We start from the raw sequence: 20,610 nt of genomic DNA on the forward strand, positions 1-20,610 counted from the left end.
CTACGGGAGAGGGGTGGGAGGAGAGGAGGGAAAGAACGTGAATCATGTAACCATGGGAAAATATTCTAAACTAATTAATTAAATAAAAAAGCTTTAATAAAAAAAGGAATAAATGACACTTTTTTTGGATGTAGTCAAAGCAGGAATTTGTTTTGCTCAATTAAGCATGTTCATAACAAGAGTCTTGTTTTTATTTATTTCTTAATAAGGGAAAATTGAGGTAGAAGACAAAGAATATAAATCTGAAAATAAAAATTAAATTGAAATTTTAAAAAATCTAAATTGTTCATCTTTACAATATTGTTGTTGATCCAGAAATTTTTATCTTAGTCCCACTCATTTCTGCTTAGTTCATCTAAGTCTTCCCAAATGGTTTCTCTGAAACCATTCTCTTGGTCATTTCTTACAAAACAATAATATTCCATCACATTTATATACCTTAACTTGGTACAATCATTCCCCAATCAATACCACCTCAGTTTCCAATTCTTTGCCAAAATAAGAAAAAAACTATAAATATTTTAAAATATCTTTAAGAGTTTGTTTTGCTTACTCTATTAGTCTACCCTCTTTTTTATTCTCCCTTCTCCCTTTAACCCTTTCCTTTCTGTTTCCCTGATGAGTCAGTCATCAAATAGTATTTATTAATCACCTACTATATGTTAAGCATATGCAAAGCACTGAAGATACAAAGAAAGGCAAAAAATAAAATCTCTTTTCTCAAGGACCTCACAGTCTAATGTAGGAGACAATATGCAAACAGCTAAATACAAATAAGATGAATACGGGATAAACTGGAGGTAGTTTCAGAGGAAATATACTAATATTAAGGGCTCTAATAAGCTTCTGGAAGAAGGTACAACTTTAGCTGAAATCTGAAGAAATCCAGGGAAGCTAGGAGGCAGAAATGAAAAAGGAGACTATTCCAGGCATGGGGGACAGCCAGTGAAAATGGCCAAAGTTAGAAGATACTGCTTTTGTCACTGGTTGACAAAGAACATGGAAGAGAATAAGATTAAGAAAACTGGAAAAGTAGAAAGTAGTGTGATAATGAGATTAAACCTACCCTGCCCATCTTTAGATTTAATCACAAAAGGTGAAAACATCTCTACTTAACTCACAAGTTGGAAGGTCTGTAACCCACATGTGCTAGAGTGACAAATCAGAATTTAATGACTGCCTCCTGGGAAGTCCTAAGAAAAGTGTCTGTTGTGATTGGACACATAAACTAAGAGGAAAGCATAGGAAGTGACACAAAAGAGGCCCCTTTAAAAATAAAAATTCAGTGAGCTGGTTTATGAACAGGACCTGAAGGAGCGCTTCTGGTTCATGACCTGGACCTGGGACCTTAAGACCTTGCTCTTAAATCTCCCTCTTAGAACTACACATGGTGAGTGAAGAAGGCTGACTCCTTTAACCTCCCAGGAGGTACTAGCCTCTGGGAGGCTCCCTTGATTGGGAGAAACCCTTGTGGCTAAAATCCTTGTTAATTGACTTTTAGGCTCTGGCTAGGCCTCTGGAGCCCTGCTGGAGTAAAGCCCAGACTTGAATACAAATCTCTTATTCTATCCTCTTCTCATCTCTCTACCCCACTCTCTCCTATATTTTTTAAATAAACTTCCATAAAAGTCATTTTGACTTGAGGTTATTCTTTAATTGGAGACTAATAATTATTCAATTCCTTGGCAACCTAACTTTTCAATATATTCAACCAAAAACCCCCTTTTACCCCTTATAGTAGTCAGGTTATGAAATTCAAGAGAGGATTTTATATTTTATCCTGGAGATGAAAAGGAGTCTCTAGTGTTTCCTGAAAAAGAAATGATAGAATCAATTCTACATTTTAGGAAATTCAACTTGACAGCAGAGTGGAACATGGAATGGAATGAAAGACAGGAAAATCAATTAGCAGGACACTGAACTATGAATATATGCACAAGGTGATGAGAGCATGCATGAGGGTGGATGTAGTTTCAAAGAAGGGATTGTATATGAGAAATGTTATAAAGGTAGAAATAAAAACTCTGACCATTGATTGGATAGGGGGGCTAGAGGATGAAAGTGAAGAGTCAAGGATGATACCTAGATTTGGAGCCTGGGTAAGTAAAATGAAATGTATTTCCATACTCAGCTATGTGTGAGAAAGTGAGGATCTACTTGTGTATCCCAATTGTGAAAGATAATTTCTTCTATCTACTCCACCCCCTTCTCCACAAAGTATTCCTCTTCCCCTTGCTTTCCATTCTTTTTTTCATATTACTGGAACAAAATGGAAACACTATCAGGTCTTCTCACTATTTAGATTCCCTCTCTTACCCCAGAGGATAGCTAAGAGGCACAGCAGATAGAGTACTAGGTCTAGTCAGGAAGATCTGAATTTAAATCTGACCTCAGACACTAACTAGCTACAAAACCCTGAGCAAATCACTTAACCTCTAATTGCCTCAGTTCCTTCTACTATAAAATTAGGAAAACAACAGTACTATTGTTGTAGGGATTAAATGAGATAACATTTATAAAATGCTTAGCATAATTCCTAACACATAGTAGAAGCAATATAAATGCTTATATCCTCCCTGACCTTTCTAATTCTTTCTTTCTTTTTTTTTTTTTTAAACCCTTGTACTTTGGTGTATTTTCTCATAGGTGGAAGAGTGGTAAGGGTGGGCAATGGGGGTCAAGTGACTTGCCCAGGGTCACACAGCTGGAAGTGGCTGAGGCCGGGACCTCCTGTTTCTAGGCCTGACTCTCACTCCACTGAGCTACCCAGCTGCCCCTTTTCTAATTCTTTCTTACATATATCTCGTTTTTCCCCCAATTTTGTCCTCTAGAACTCTTATTTCTTTGATAAAAACAACATTTTTTTTAACTCTTACTTCATTTCTTTCAGGAATTCTAGTTGAATTTGTGCCTAAATTGTGTTTTTCTTTGAAGTTTTGTTTATAGATGTTTTAGTCATTCTTTTCTTATGAGTTTGTGCCCCGAGTTTCTGCCTGTATAACTTTTCATGATGAGATTTTTGTTTGCTCATTCTTCTAGACCAGTGATGGGCAAACTACAGCCCGTGGGCCAGATGTGACCCCCTGAAATGTTCTATCCAGCCCCATGACATTATTCCTAATCTGACGAATACAATGAGTAGGATACAATACAATGAAACTTCTAAAGAGTTGCCTTAGAAACAGACTGACAGATGAGCATTTCCTTTCCTTTGGCCCCCTCTTTAAAAAGTTTGTCCATCACTGGTCTAAACTATTTTCTGACCTCAGACTTTATGTTAGTATCAGGCTCTGTGCACTTCTAAATGGAATTTCTGGGCTGGTTTTACTGTTTCTTTTTTCAGGGTATTGAGTGTTTGTTATTCCAGGATCTCAGGGACAGCTCAGGCTGGAAACTTGCAAGCTTTCAGTAACCCTAAAGTTGTCTCATATAGGCTAAAGTCTGATTACATTCCCCTCCATTTCCCCATCTGATCTCTGAAAGTTCCTGAGATGAATTTTGGTCTGAGCGACAGGAATATGAGTTTGCCCCATTTAGAATTTTAGTAGACTGCTGCTGAACTAGGCTACAAAGTTAGCTAGAAAGCTCTGCTGGTTCAGAGGGACAGAACTGTTGAGTTCTCTTTGATCTAGGATTCTTGTCTAAATTATTCCTCTACAGTCTTCAAACTGGGTTAGAAGACAGACCTAAGAATCCCTACTCTGCTGTACAGGTCCAAGTCACACAGCTGCTACTTGTTTCTGAACTTCCTACTTACTTGGTATATAGGATAGGGCCCACAACCACTCCTTGCCTGGGATTTTACCATAGGTAAAATCTACCTTGCATTTACAACCTAGAATTGAGTAGTGATTAATACTTCTGGCACATCTGGCACTGATTCTTACATCCTAAAATGATATAGGCCCTCTGCACTAGCTCTGGAATCTCTTCTTGGTACACAGCCACTCCCTAGGATGGAATATATGCTCTGCACAGCCATTCCTGGTTAGACCCTGCCTTAACTGTCCAGAAATATGTGTACCTCCTTATGAAAGGAGCTATGGAAAAAAGTTCACTGTGCTTTTTCATAACATCATCTTGTTCCCTTTGAACACTATTAGATTTTCTACAAGTGTCTCATTTCATTCTTTTTTCTTTTAAAAATCTTTACCTTCTGTCTTAGAATCAATACTATGTATTGGTTCCAAGGCAGAAGAATAGCAAGGGCTAGACAACAGAGGTTAAGTAACATGCCCAGGGTCACATAGGAAGTATCTAAGGACAGATTTGAACCTAGAACCTCCCATCTCTAAGTGTGGCTCTCAATGTCCTACACCACCTAGCTGTCCCCACCCGATTTCATTCTAATTCCAAACCTGAACCACAAGTCCATTTCAAGTTAAGCCTGGCCTCTCACAGCCCCCTTCCTGACTTATACTTTTCAAAGCTATAGTCTAGTCATGGGTTTCAGCTTATAAAGCCTCAGTGATACCTCTGGAATCAGATTTGCTTTCTTGTAGTAGAATCTCTAGCTTATCTTGCTTGTTAGCTATATTCAGTGTTTTTCTATGTTAATATTGTAGTTCTCTACAGTCTTATTGTGAGGTTGATAAAACAGCTGGCTCATTACCCTCAGCAGGAAACCACAAACTACTACTATTCATGTTTTGTAGTTTCTTCTTTTTCTGGTCCTTAGGGAAGATCTTTCATTTGAAAGCCCACTTGGATCTAGTTTATCTTTACATGGAAAACAAATAGCTACTCCCTCTTCAGGATGTCCAGCCCCTTCATCTTCAGGAAGAGCCTCAAATTTGTTTCTTAATTCCAAGTTTCTAATAGTTTTTCATCTTTCTTTTCTTCCTTTGTATAACATTCCTCCACCCTCGAAGAAGGCTCCTGATTGCTTGCTGAGTTTCCTGACATAGGACAATGATTCCCCTCTCTTCAGATCCTTTTTCTTCTTGGTTTTCACGCTGAACCCCTGAAGCCCTTCTTCCAATGGGATTCAAGCCTCCCAATACAGAGACAATGTAGCCTATTAGGGCTCTCTGTCTAGACAGTAAGACTAGAAAGCTTCCCCCCCAAAAAGACCATAGTGGTTATTAACCCCAGTGAGGTTAACAATGAAGGCCCTTAGGAACGTTAACAGAGGGAAAAGCAGTAGCCAGTAGGAGCACTACTCAGACACACAAGTGCTCCAAAGTCTTTAGAACCTTGTCTTGAGATGCCAGAGGATTCTCAACATATAATGCTCTGAACTTCAAAGATCCATAGAGGCCTAATCCCAACAGGAGGTATAGAAAATGAGAGGATTAAGGGCAAGACCAAGCAAAGGTGACACACTACCTAAAAGTGGTAATGGGGGGAGGGGTGGTGTAGGCAACCCTACCCTAGCACAAAAGTCCTAATTCAAAAACTAAAGTTGGAAGTATTAAGTAAACCAAAACCACACCAACCAGTATTAAATGTTTCTGAAGGTCTAGAGATCCCCCAAAAAGCAATTCTGGAATACCTTTGAGGAAAGGCTAAGAAAAAAAAATTTTTTTTTGTTTCCAAAAGAATTACATGAATACCTAGAAGAAATGAAGCAAGAGATAAAAAACAAAATAAAAGCTCTTGAGAAAAGAACTGAAATCAAATAGATTAAAATAGAAATAGTAAACCTTATCTAAGTGACAGATTCCATGAAAACTAGAATAGGTTTAACAGAAACTAATGATTCTACTAAGAAAGCAATAAATATTAGAATTTTTAAACGACTGAATAAAAAAGGGGCAGGTAGGTAGAACAGTGGATAGAGTACCATTCATGGAGTCAGGAGGACCAAGGTTCAAATCTTGCCTCAGACACTTACTAGCTGTGTGACCTCAGGCAAGTCATTTAACCTTAACTGCCTAGCCTTTACTGCTTTTCTGTTGTATTCTGTCAATATTTAGTACCAATTTGAAGACAAGAGGTAAGGGTTACAAAAAATAAAGACTGAAATAAAATACAAGAAGACAGAAGATATATAATATCACAAAAAATGACCTTGAGATTTGTTGGACCTCAATAAAACAATATTAATAAAAATGTCTAGACATTATAGTTCAGGAAATCATAAATGAAAATTGCTCAGACCTATGAGCACCTGAAGACAAAGTAAAGATAAAATGAATATACTAGTGACCTCCTAAAAAGAACCTCCAAAAAATAAAAAACTCCCAAGAAAGACAAGGACTCCCAAGTCAAAGAAAGAAACACCGAAAACATCCAGAAGGAGTACCAAGGAGCCATAATCATGATCACAAAATAATTGGCAGCTACAACTATACAGAAGAGAACTTGGAATATGATATTCAAAAAATCAAAAGTTTTACAAACAACAATAATTTACTCAGTAAAACTGATTATTTTCACCCTGAAGAGGAAAAGTAGTCCTTTAATGAAATATAGGACTTCCAAGCAAACCTGATAAAAAGATGAGAGCTAAGTAGAAACATTGAAATACTAACACAGGAATTGAGAGAAATATAAAAAAGGTAAATATGTTTGACCAAGTTGAAGAAACTATTTAAGGATGAAGTATTTACATTCTAAAAAAGGGAAAGGAATCAAGTGTTACTTTAGAGTCCTAGAGTCATCAAGGATCACAAAGGGAGCCAAATATGATAAAGGATCTAGTAGTCACTTAGTTACATTTTGATGATCTTGAAGAAAAAATAAAAGGGATAAGAAGAGGAAGGTGTGAGAAGAATGGACATCGCTTGAACCTCACTTTTATCTGAGGCAGTCAAAGGAGGGCAGCACACATATATAATTTGATTTACAGGGAAATGAGAGGGAACTGAGAGGTGAAGAAGGAGAAAGAAGTCTGTGTGGACTTGGCAAGGGATTAAATATAACCAAAACAAACTAATCCAAGTGGGAAAATTGTGAATTTTGAGAAGCAAATTATGAAGCCAATTGTCATTGACTTCTGGACAAAGGGAAGAAAAGAAGAGCAGGATTCTACATTCCTGACTCACTCTTCTTTTTTGTAAGGAGGCAGGAAACAAAGAAAGAAAAAAAGTATTAGAGAACAGGATGGTGAAATACATTGTTACCCATAATAACTGAATATAAATGCAATGAACTCACACATATAATGGAAGAATGTAGCAGAATGGATTAGATAGCAGAAACCAAAAATATGTTCTTTATAAGAAACCCACTCGGAACACAAAAATTCACAGTTAAATGAAGTGGCTAGAGGGAAATCTCATGCTTCAGCTGAACATGAATCCTTATCCTTAAAGACATGAGAGGAAATGAATTGATATCAATACTTGACATGTATGCACCAAATCTTTATACAATATCAAAATAATTGAAAGAAAAGTTAAATGATTTACGGGGAGAAATAGACAATAAAACTATATTAGTGTTCCGCTTTCATACCTAGACAAATCTAACAAAAAAAAGACATCAAGGGGTCAAATATTTTTAGTATATCGGATATGATACATCTCTGGCAGTTACTGAAATGGAAATCAATATGCATACATATTTTGCAACAGTGCATATCACTTTTATAAATACTAACCATGTATTAGGCCCTTAATAATATATAATTAATAATTAGGGCACAAATTCCTCACCAATAATGAATTCCTTACTATTCAGCAAAGGGACACTGAAGAAAGGATTAAAATTTAATTGGACACTAAATAACTTAATCTTAAAGAATTGGTGGGTCAAAGAACAAATCATAAAAACAATAGATAATTTCATCAAAAAAGTCACAATCATGAGTCAACATACCAAATGGAAGAAGTAAGTTTTATAAACAAGAGACAAGATCAGTTAATTAAAGCATCTAACACACTTGAAAATCAATGAATTTTTAAGAAGTCAAACACTAAAAAAGAAATTCCGAAAATCAAAGATTAATAAAATTGAAATTAAAAAGCACTGAATTAAAACAAAGAGGTTTTTGGAAAAATAATTATTTTGATTTTTAAAAGAGGAAAACCAGATTTTTGTATTAAAAATTAAAAGAAATCACAACAAATTAAGAAAAAGGAAATGAGAAATTATTTTGACCAACTATATGCCAATAAAACTGACAAAAAATATAAAATGCCAAGAATAGAAAAGAACAAATAACAGAACAAAGAATAGACAATTTAAATAACCCAATCTCAGAAAAAAGAAATTGACAAACCATAAATGAATTCCAAAGGGAAAATGAGGTTTAGAGAGAGTCAAAGTCATATGAGTTTGCTAGTCATCACAAAGCCAGGAAGCATCAGAGCAAGGATTTGAGCCTAGGATTGTCTAACTCCAAGTCTAGAACTCTTTCTAATATGCCATGTCTTTCTAAAAAAAAGTTTTACTGACTCCTTTAAAATCAATTATTTCCATTAGTCTCCAAAACAGTGTCTTACCTTATAACATAGAGGGGAAAAGCTAAGGAAAACCAACTCTAACTAACAAAGACCTCCAATGCTCTAATGAAAGAAAGGAGAAGCCTTTCTTCATTTCTTCCATATTAAAGATTATGAAGCCATTTGGAATTATATGATATACGAATTCATTTAATTTTTTTGTTTACATTGATTTAGTAAGTGTATGTTTTGTTTTCCTGGTTCTGTTTACTTTACTCTGAATAAAATTTATGTCTTTCTAGGTTTTTCTGAATGCCTCATATTTATTGTTTCTTACAGCATAATATTCCATTGAAGCCGTATACTGAAATTGACTTAACCACTACCCTACTGGTGAGCATTAACTTTATTTCCTATATCTTACTTCAAGAAAGCAGCACAAGAGAGAGTAATGAGAAATGGAAGAAGATGAAGATGAAATAGCTCCTATTCTAGGAAATACCTGAAAAAATTTGCTCTAATGATAAAATTATATATCCTACCTATTATTATGTAAGCAGGGCTTTATTTCCCTCCTTAAAAATCAGGAAAAGCAATTAATTCTTTACATATCTTTATAGTACATTAAAGTCTATTAAATTTTTCCCATACATTGTCTCATTTCATGTACTCTATAACTATTGTGTAAATGGAATTAGCTCACCCCCATTCATAGTAAAAACTCTAGCCATCAGATAATGTCATCCCACCTCCCTGAGTGGGGAGGGGAGATCTGTGACCCACACATGACAATAAGTAACAAATCAAGAACAAGGGACTGCCTTTTGGGCAGTCCAAAGCAGTATTGAGGCTGCCATTTGTCCGTTTGAAATTAGAGGTAGACGCAGGAAATTTCCTGCAGGGGCACTTGGGGCTTTGGATTTGGTGTGGAAGGATCTCTGGTGAGACCTCTGGAGGCTTCCCTCTGAATTGTCACATGGGTAAGTTAGGCTGACTCCATTTCACCTCCCTTGGCATTTCTGGAGGCTCTACCCTCAAGGAGACTTCTCTTGCCTCTCTAATTGCTAAAGGCCTTGTGGCTAGTAGCCTTGTTTAATTAACCTCTAAACCTGCACCTGGTGGGGACCTCTGCTGGTCCGGACCAGAGTTTCTCTTTCTCTATTTCCCGACCTTCATCCTTCCTAATTGAAAATAAACTTCCATAAAAGCCTTCCTGACTTGGGTCTATTTTTAATTATGGAATCAATCTAAATCTGATTAATTCCTGGCAACCACACCTTAAATATATATATATATATATGTGTGTGTGTGTGTGTATATATATATGTATGTATATATATGTAAATAAAAATATCTAATTTCCCTTCTTATATTATCTTGCATGTAAAATAACTCTAAGACATAAAGGACAAGTGGTATTACCCCCATTTTACATATGAAGTATAAAAACATTAAATAAATTATTTCTTCTGTTATAAGTTTGCCCAAAGATACATGACCAATAAGTGGCACAGCCAAGATTGGAAACTAAAAACTCTTTCCACTGCACCAGCTCATAATGTTTTCAACATAAATGCTCCCAAGTAGTTTGTTATCCCCAAGGATCCTCTTACCCAGAGACCAATTTCTCACAGTTGTCACAAAAGCAAAGAGGATGGCACATTTTTTGAATGGTGTCTTTATCATGATCATCCTGACACAAAAGTTTTTCTACTTCTTCCTGGTTCCCTGAAGCAATGTGCTACAATAAATCAAGAAAAAAGAGGACATGATAAAATACTGTCAGACAAATAATGTAATCTATTCTAATATTACTTGATTTCAAATTTTCAGATCATAAGGCTCTTTTTTCAAAATTTTTAAACTATTTAACTGGCTTAGGTGACGGGATTGGGAGAAAGAGGAAAAAAATTTAATACTAAACTAATGGACTTGTACTGAGAAAATAGTAGTTTCCCATTTTTGAAGTTTTTTATTCCCAAAAGATTTTAGCATTATCTTTCTCTCCCATCCCCCACCCCAAACTCTCTCTCTTCCCTCTTAACTGTTGAGGTCACCAACTTCTGGAAATCTAGTCTTTGAATCCTCACTCTCTCTCACCCCCAACCAATCCAATCCAATGCAAAGTACATCAGTTTTATCCCTGAAACTGAAAACATTTCTAGAATATGCCTCCTTTCTCTCCTGATACTACCACCACTCTGATGCAGACCCTCATCACTTCACACCTGGATTACTACAATAGGCTGCTGGTGGGTCTGCCTGCTTCAAGTCTCTCCCCACTCCTATCCATCCCCCCATTTAGTCATCAAAATGATTTTCCTAAAGCATAGATAGGTTCAATCATGTCGCCCTCCTACTCAAGAAATGCCAATGGCTCCCTATCAGCTCCAGGACTGAATAAACAATCCTCTATTCTGGTGTTCAAAGCCCTTCATATAACCTAGTGAAGATCCCTCCCTTCACCAACCTTTGCAGACTGCTTATACCGTAATCCCCCTGCCATGTACTTTTCAATTCAATGAGACTGGCCTCCTTGTTATTCCACAAACAGAACACTCTATCTCTTGACCCTGAGCATTTTCTCTGGCTGTCTCTCATGCCTAGAATGTTCTTGTTCCTCATCTCTGCCTTCTGACCTCCCTGGCTTCTAGTTGCAATTGAGATCACATCTTCTATAAGAAGCCTTTCTAAATCTCTCTTAATTTTAGTACTGTCCTTCACTTAATGATTTCCTGTTTATATATATATTTGTTTATTCATTGTCTCTTCCATTAGAGAGAGCTTCTGGAGAAAAGGACTGCTTTGACCTCCTTTTATTTCCCAGCTTGGCACACTGCCTAGCACACATTAGGCATCTAATAAATGCTTTTTGACTGACTGACACCATAGGACTAGGTAAAGAATAAATGCCTTACTAGCACTTATAATCCCAAATTAGAAGAGTCATCATGATGGATTATAAAGACACAAACCACAATGCATTGTCTTTAACTACAGAGGAAGTACTGGTCTTACCTTAAACAAACAGTCAATAGGGGTTGAACTCATCTGGGATAGTAAATTCATTCTCTGTCTAAGAGACAATTTGTCACTAAATCCCTCAGATTCCTAGAGGACAAACAAAACACCTTTGAATTAAAAGTAAGATTTACATCATGATAGAAATAATTAAAATACATAAGCAGAGATTATTTAACCATCATAATTTCTAAATGAAAAAGAGAAACAATTGATGGTTTCTTTTTTACACATGAGAAATTCCATTTAGGGCTGGGTCTCAATTTTTATGAGAATCATAGACCCCGTTGGCAATCTGGTGAAGCTCACAGACCCTTTCTCAGAATAACATATAAATTCATAAAATAAATGCACAAAATAAAATATATAGTGTTATTACAAAGGGAACCAATTACATTCAAAGACAGTAATCAAAATACATTTTTTTTAAGCATAAGCTATTAAGTTAATGGTCTCTAAGGTTAAAACCTCCAGTTTTAGAGCTAACAACAGACATATGACAGACAGGAAAATAGTGATATTTAATTCATTTAAAGAGGTGTTTAAGACATTTAAAATAATTAAATTGATGAGACATTAATTAACACCAGAGAATGCTGCCAGAAACAAGTAAAAAATAAGAAAGTATTCACAAACTATATAGAGAAAAATTTGTTTCCATATATGGTTGACAGATACAAAGTTATTAAAACTACTGGACCCTTATATGTACACATAATAATAAACAAGACAGAAGATGTCTCTTCAGGAAAGTATGAAAACAAGTGAAAAGATGACTAGCTACAAGTGTTTCTCAGTTAATCATATTGTAAAGGGCAGAAATTAATTCTTTAAGCATCAAAATATATTCTGTCTGCATGACAGGAATAAACTGCAAGCAAAAGCTTCTGCCATCCCTGGAAAACCATCCTAAGATAAGTGTCCAAGAGCTTGGTAGAGCTATGGTGTGCTGTTTTTATGCACACAAATGCCCTTTTACACATGCCTTTTAATGGAGGTAGGTTTTTTACAATTAAGAGTTCTTTTAGTAGTTTCATGTGGTTTTTAAAGAAATTTAATCTCTCTCTCTCTGTCTCTGTCTCTCTCTCTCCCTCTACATCTCCCTCCCTCCCTCCCTACACTGTGTGCACGCACACACATAGCTTCATTTTACCAGAATGGTTTATTATTTTAAAATTTTTCTTAAAAGTTATATGATACAAAGAATTGCAAATATTAACAGAACTAAATTTATCCCTAAATATGGGTAATTTGAATCTATATGTATACAAATCTCATTACAAATAACTACAAAATGGAGTATTGATCTACCAAAACAAAAAAAGCTTATACAGAATCAATTACAAAATGTTCCTTAAAGAAATAAAGAATGATTTAAATAGCTGGAGAATGTTCTATATTCATCATGGGGACATGCTAATAAAAATGACATTACTAACAAAGCTAACATTTTTAATGTGATATTAAATTATCTAAAGCAGTGATGTGCAAACTACTGCCTTTGGGCCAGATTGGGAAGGGAGGGGGAGTCCTGAAATATTATATCTGGCTGCCTGACATTATTCCTAATCTGATGAATACAATGAGTAGGATACAATAAAATGCAACTTGGAAAGAGTTGTCTTAGAAACAGACTGACAGATGAGCATTTCCTTTCCTCTGGCCCCCTTTTTAAAAAGTTTGCCCATCGCTGATCTAGAGTATACTTTACATGATTCAATAAAATATTAACAAAATCTTTATGGTAAAGTAAAAGATCTAGAATATCAAGGAAAATTAAAAGAAGTAGGGATAAAAAGGACATAGCACTTCCAGATGGCCAACTAAAGCAGCAGTCATCAAAACCATCTGGTACTGATAAAAAAAATATCAAGGTAGAATAATGGAATAGACTAGATAAGGGAGAATCAGAAACAATGCAACTCAATAATGAAGGGTCTAGTAAACCAGAAACCTAAATGACTTAGGATAGCCCTCCTTATTTGGTAAGACTGCTTGAAAAACTTGAAAGAAGCCTGAAAGAGATCAGGCTTAGACCAAACACTTTATACCATTTTCCATAATACAGTCTAAATGTATACCTAACATTAAAATTAAATTAGATACAATTTAAAAGAATTAGAAGAAAAATGAATTATATAATCCTCACAGTTGTGTTTAACGATGTATTCTTAAAAAAAAAAACCTTACCGTCTACTTCAGAATCAATACTATGTATTGGTTCCAAGGCAGAATTGCAGTAAGGGCTAACCAATGGGGGTTTTGTGACTTGCTCAGGGTCACACAGCTAGGAAGTGTCTGAGGCCAAATATGAACCCAGTTCTTCCCATCTCTAGGCCTGGTTCTTAACCCACTGAGCCACCTTTGCCCCAAGGAGATATATTCTTTTTTTTTTTTTTTTTTTTTTTTTTTTAGAAATGACACTTTTATATGAACTTTATTATTAAAGCTCATTAAATGCTCCACAATACCAGTTACAACAGGATCAACATTTCTTCCATTGGTAAATCTCCACAGGACAATGTACTTTTTAGCAAGAGATAAAATTTAAGTTTTCGTTCTGCATGCTACTAATACATTTTACTATCTTTTGTTTTTACCCAATGAAATTTAAATAATAATAAAGAAAAAAGTCCTACTCTATCAGACAATTCATTTTGGAAAGCCCTCATGAAATCAGATTTAACCATATTTACACACATACACACTCACACACATGCGGAAATGGAGGGTAAGATGCAAGAAAACTACCTTGGCAGAAACAAATGCTTAAAGATTTTTAGTCACAACCCTCTTGAATGAGCAGTACACATTTTTCCAGAAAACAAAATCAATTTCATCCTTACTGATGCAAATGGTTAATACTGAAGAGAAGCTTAGTATGAATTCACAATTCCACAGGAATCTGAAAGTTACCAAGGCAATTTTCCCTTTTAGGATCATAATGACTACACACTTAAGCTTTTCATTTTTCCATATAATACACAAAAAGTTTCTAAATGTTCTTAAAAAAGAAATTATAAATAAGTCTCAGTATGTTTCTTAGAATTACATACTATGGCAAAAATATTTTCTTCATCATTTGTTGGTAGTGACCCTGTAATTCCTTGTAATTTAGTCCAAATCCATATGAATGCTGCTGTTCTCACTGGGGTGACAGTCTCCATTCTGATGCAGGCCTTCAGCATTCGGGTTATTTTTCACTTCAAAAACTTCATGCTTATCCATGTTGGGGCCATTGAGTATTTTTTCCTGCTTGGGAGATTCTACTTTTGGTTTTGGTTGTGTCACAACTGGTTCACAAACATGGATTAATTCCTCCACCTTCATTTTAATTTCACTGCCACGTACAACTGGATCCTGATCAAGGCTTCTTTTAGCTTGGGCATTCATGACATTATTCATCCACTCCATTGTTTCATTGACAGACTTTTCAACTTTTTTCATTTCAGATTCATCGATATGGATGTATTTCTCATCTTTATTCCTGTAGTCGCCAGCTATCTTCGCATAGTGTTGCAGCCTTCGTCCCAACTCTTCAAACATTCTTGGTCGTTCCTCAGCTTCTTGAAGGAGATATATTCTTAAGCAAACAAGGACTGAAGGCAATTACAAAAGATAAAATATCTTTGATTACATGAAACTGAAAAGCTAATCCAAAATATTTATAGCAGATCTCTTTGTAGTGGCAAAGAACTGGAAATTTAGGGGATGTTCATGAATTAGGGAATGGCTGAACAAATAGTGGTATATGCTTATGATGGACTAAGAAACAATAAGCAAGATAATCAAAAAAACTTGGAAAGACTAACATGAAATAATGAAGAATGAAACAAGTAAAACCAAGACAACATTATATATGGCTTTAGAATTAATATTTGAAGAATAACATGAATGTATACTTCTAGAGAAAACTAATAAATAGAAACAGGAAAGATATAATTTATATATGCATATCTTTTTGTTCATGATGCCTCCTTTGGTGCAGGGAAGGGTAGGGAGTATCTGAAATGCCTGGGAATAAATTCTAATTTAAAAATAAATTGAGGGGCAGCTGGGTAGCTCAGTGGATTGAGAGCCAGGCCTAGAGACAGGAGGTCCTAGGTTCAAATCCAGCCTCAGACACTTCCCAGCTGTGTCACCCTGGGCAAGTCACTTGACCCCCATTGCCTACCCTTACCAATCTTCCACCTATAAGTCAATACACAGAAGTTAAGGGCTTAAAATTAATTAAATAAATAAATGAATGAATAAATGAATGAATTGAAAGCCTCCCCCCAAAACAAAATTAAGGTACCCTGAATGAGAAGAAAAGCAATTAAATGGGGGGGGGGATATTTGTAGCAAAATTTTGGTATTCAAGATAAACTTACATAAACATATATGTGTGTGTACACATATACATACACATGTATACACACACACACATATATATATATTATACACACACATAAATAAAAAATTCCTTAGGCAAATTGAAGTGAATAACAAAGGTCATTTCCTGGTGATGTCAGAAGGCTCAAGCTCAGCTCCCCTTCACCCAAATCTCAAGCAGCAGTGTAGCTCAATCTCCTGTAAGAGGTATTTGAAACTTGTCTCCTTATCCCTTCAAGCAGATTATACCAAAGTAAGCAGAATAATCAAACTAAATTCTTACAGAAGGCTTTTCAGAGAGATTTCCTTGTCGAATATACTCTATCGCAGCCTCTATAGAAGTCAGACAGTAACCCAATTCATCTTTTGCTGAACTACTAAATCTGAAGTTTTTGATGTAACTCAAATTTGCCATCCTAACAAAGAAAGAAAGAAAAAAAGAAAAGTTAGAACAATATTTGCCCAATTGACACATATACAAAGAATCCATGGCCAGTCTGGTACCCAAACTAAATTGACTACAACTGTCAAGAATGGATATGATATTGTTCAATTAATTTGATCAATTTCATTATCATCTGGGCTTAATCTTAAACAGATCCAACAGAATTAAAGAACAATAACACAACTCCATACTCTGCCCAATGAAAAGGTATTATACACTTAACAGAACTCAAAATGAAAATAATCTCATAGAAGAATGTAAGTATTGTTGACATTTATTCAACAATAAAAATCAATTTTAGCATACAAGTACAGAAAATCTTCCAGTAAAAAAAGATGCAAAAATCTATGTATCATACAAGTTACTTAATGATTGCTACTAATGTGCTTGGTATTTCATAAGTTAAAAAAACTAAAAGAAAATATTCAAAAATGTAATATTTTGTCCTCCTAAAAAGTATATAAGGGGGGAAGATAAACAAAAGCTAACATTTTCTTTTACTTTCCTATAAAATAAATCATTATTCCACCTAGTAAAGTGATCAAGTACCTAGTCTTATAAAGCTAGGCTACTCAAAACAAGAGATCCTAGATAATGGAAATCATTGCAGGCTAAAAACATCTTAACAAAAATATTTTACCAATTTGGTATCTCTGTCTTCACGAGTAAATACAGCAGGACAGATAGTAGATCATCAGCACACATGGTCTCCATGTTAACTGTAAGAAAAAAAGTTAAAAATGACAAAGATACTATAGTTAAATATCTCTCTATCTTTCTCCAAAATCACAAACTGTGTGATTTGTATTCCATGGTGTTATAAGGAAAAGAGCATAGGAGCAGGAGCTACTGAAAAGGGAGAAGCAGGAAGGTTCTGGAATTCTGGAGAAGTGACAGGACTGTCTTCTTCTAACAGACAGTTTAGCTGGACGTTGAGTTTTGTCTAGTCTCCTGGGGTGGACCTGGTGAGCTGGCTATTCTCTCTCCTGTGGTTTTCCTTCTGGTCCATCTTACTAACTACCTGTTCCTATGTTTATCCTGTTCATGCTGACTGAAAGACATATCAACAGAGCTTCTTGAAACATCAGAGGCATCTGTCAGTGAGAACCTTTCCCTGAGCCCGGTTCCTGCTTAACTTCCAACCTTATCACCTCTATCACCATCTAAGGTTAATTTAGGTTAGTGGAGAGTATTTATAGTAGGAATTGGGAATTCAGGCAGAGAGGTAACTGACAGTACAGCTAACATCTCACTGAAGGGAACAACTAGATTTGGTGGGGAGGGTTAAGTATATATTTAGATAAGATTCCCTTCCCTTCCTTCCCTTACCTTAAATAAACCCTTGTTTGAACTGCAGTTGATATACTGTCAGCTTTATCCTGTTGGCCTTCCCAAACCCTGTGAATCTTCTGACACTGATCCTGAACAATCATTCCTTGACCTACTAACATCCCACTACCACCCTGGTATCTTCTAGTTACATAATTCAATGGTAACATGTCACTATTCTAGAGCTCAATGGAAAAAACGATACCCATTCTTTGCATATACAAATACAAATAAACTGAATGGCCTTTAATATGATACAACACAACTTTTTTTGTTTTTTTTTTGAGGGAACTAAGAGATCGTGGAAGTCTAACAAGAGATTGAGTTTCATATCTCCTTTGTGTAATTGAAATTTTGAGGTCTCTGATCTAAACTTCCAAGTTTAGGGGTCATTCAAACTACATTTCCCATGATTCCTGGCTTATGTAAATGATGTAGGCAGTTATGTAATGATGTAGACCAGAGGTTAAAAATGAGTGGTTGGCTTTGCTCACTCTCTTTTTCCCCCCGCTGAAGCAAGCATGGGGACAGAGATAATGGCAAGTCTTTTAAACTGACTCTTAACACAGCACACGGCTTCAATTTTCTAATGGCTACCAATAAATCTTTTAATACCATAATATTTTTAAATCTATCCCTTTATATCCATTTTATTTTTTTACACCCTAAAGCTATTAACAAAGATATTTTTCCCCAATTGAAACAATTTACATTTTAAAAACTATGTGCTAGTTACCTACCTCCATCTTTTTAAAATATCCTAATTGGGCATATGAATCACCAGCTTACACTCTATGTAAAAGTAAATATACATGTTTCTCAACAAGGAGAACAAAGAGGGAAAGGAGCTGACTATGCTCTTAGTGACAGCTATTCATCAAAAGCATTTTTTCTAACATCTGAAAAGAATAACCAATTAGAGAGTCTAATTGCTACACATATTCCCAAATTTTTAAAAGCCTGATAAAACTGAAAATAAACTTGGTCATTTTCCTAAGCATAATTAGGTGAAAATTAATATCTTCTACCAGTGGTTGCAAACAAAACAGGATTCTCACCTCATTAAAATGTATCTAGTATCTATTACCATTCCAGTTGTTTCTAGGCCCTCACCTTTAACACTGGTGCCTTTTACATTATGCCTATCACAAGAGTCTGCCTGTATCTAGATTTCATTAGTAAGAAACTCCATCAAGTCACACCAGAAATAGATATTTTCTTCATCATCATTATTCTTAACAATGAAAGTAATAATAATGAATGACCTTAACATATATGGAGCATTTTGAAAAGTGTGAAATGTTAATCTAGTATTTCATTTGTAAATTAATAAGCATTTATTACACACCTACTATGTGCCACGCACTGTTTGATTTTGCCTTATAACAGCTCTATGAAGTTATTCCTATTTTGTAATTTTAAATTTTGAGGAAATTGTGGTCTACAGTTTAAATGACCTGAGACTATAGAGGAAGCAGTCAGAATCTAAATCTTCTTGTACTAAATCTGTTGTTCAATTCTATCTCCTCATGATTTAATTTCCTTTAGCTTTCTAGTGTACAGACCTGACTCCAACAGCTCTCTCTTATATCCAGGATCAAATATGAAATCCACTCTTTTAGTTTTCAAAGCTCTTCATAACTCAGACTTTTCCTACCTTTCTAGGCTTTTTACACCCTTCTTCTCCATGTTCTCTGTGAACTTCTACCTCCTTGCCATCCCTTCAGCATGATGCTCCTTCTAGCGACTCCAACCACTTCTATAGGCTGTCTCCTATGCCAGAAATGTTCTCCCCTCCTCCTCTGTGCCTTTGGGCTTCCTTCAAGACTCAATTAAAGTCCTACCTTCTGCAAGAATCCTTTCCTGGCCCTCCTTAATCTTGGGCCCTTCCTCTAAGACTACCCCCATGTTATCCTGTATTTGCATGTGGTCTCTCTCAGGAGATTGGGAACTCCTTGAAGGCAGGGACTATTTTTTGCCTTTCTTTTTATTCCTAGTGTTTAGAACACAATACTAGGTACATGTTAGGTGCTTAATAAATGGTAGGTGGTCAACTGGTTATATAACCCCTCTATCCTTGCATTAACTGTATTATTCTCCCTAAATCTCAACATTATAGGGATATGCTGACCCCAGTTTCTTTCCCTGTACACAAACCTCTTTGGCTAGGAGATTGCATAATTAGTTGTACCACTTTTCGAAGACAAACCAACTTCTGTTGTGGAGAGGTACATTTATTCAGTTGACCCAGTTCTCTCTTTGCACGGGGTATGTTGAAGCTGTAATATAATTTGGAGAGACAATTTAGATCAGAAATAAGAAGTTCATACTACTTCCTGATCCTTTCACAAGCATCTCAAATTTCTAACTTCACAAATATACATACATACATACATACATACATATATATATATATATATACACACACACATACATACATACACACATATATTTATTTGTTTATTTATTTATTCTAAAGTGATGAATACAAAGCAAAAGAATCATATTTGTTATATCCATCACGTCCCAGATTATGAATGACATATTCAAAATGGAAATCTGACTTATCAATGACAAAATGCAACTGGATTAAATACCAATCTCTAATGAAAGTAGAAACAGTGAGGATCACAAATCTAAAGCTAGAGGAGCCTCATTAGTCAGCAAATTCAATCTCCTCACTTTAAAGATGAGGAAACTAAGGCCCAGAAAGTTTCAGGAAATTTCCCAAAGTTACACAGGTCAGAGGTGGGACATGAACCCAAGGCATCTAACTCCAGAAGCAGTGTGCTTCTTACTGTACTGCATTAATCTAGAAAATATATACTTGCTAACTTTTCATCTCCCTAAAGGGGATGATGAGGAGGAGAAAAATTGAAACTCAATCCCTCTCCATCGCCCAGGAATCAAAAACTACCCAAACCAAATCTTAAGAAAAGGCAACAACCAAAACTTCAGATTTGTTATACTTTAACTCTTACCTAAATTCTGGTTTAACACCAATATCTTTCTGTTGAAGGTCTTGAAGGCTTCTTGTAATTTTATTAAAGGCAGCATCCTAACAATAAATTTCTAAGTTTTAGTTTCTTGAAAAATATAAAAAATGACTTC

General features: G+C 35.4%; 1 protein-coding gene across 1 annotated transcript in view; it reads right to left on the reverse strand.

The window, feature by feature from the left end:
- The window catches only part of ANKRD27 (ankyrin repeat domain 27), a 74,883-nt gene that overhangs the window by 37,677 nt on the left and 16,596 nt on the right, over positions 1-20,610 (reverse strand). Inside the window, exons 8-13 of the mRNA XM_044664181.1 lie at positions 20,481-20,557; positions 19,657-19,778; positions 16,811-16,889; positions 16,009-16,141; positions 11,349-11,441; positions 9,944-10,071 (exon numbers count right to left, since the gene is read on the reverse strand). Coding sequence (XP_044520116.1) covers positions 9,944-10,071; positions 11,349-11,441; positions 16,009-16,141; positions 16,811-16,889; positions 19,657-19,778; positions 20,481-20,557 — 632 coding nt within the window. The remainder of the gene's footprint in view (positions 1-9,943; positions 10,072-11,348; positions 11,442-16,008; positions 16,142-16,810; positions 16,890-19,656; positions 19,779-20,480; positions 20,558-20,610) is intronic.

The sequence above is a fragment of the Gracilinanus agilis genome, chromosome 2 (genome assembly GCF_016433145.1).
Source record: "Gracilinanus agilis isolate LMUSP501 chromosome 2, AgileGrace, whole genome shotgun sequence".
NCBI lineage: Eukaryota > Metazoa > Chordata > Mammalia > Didelphimorphia > Didelphidae > Gracilinanus > Gracilinanus agilis.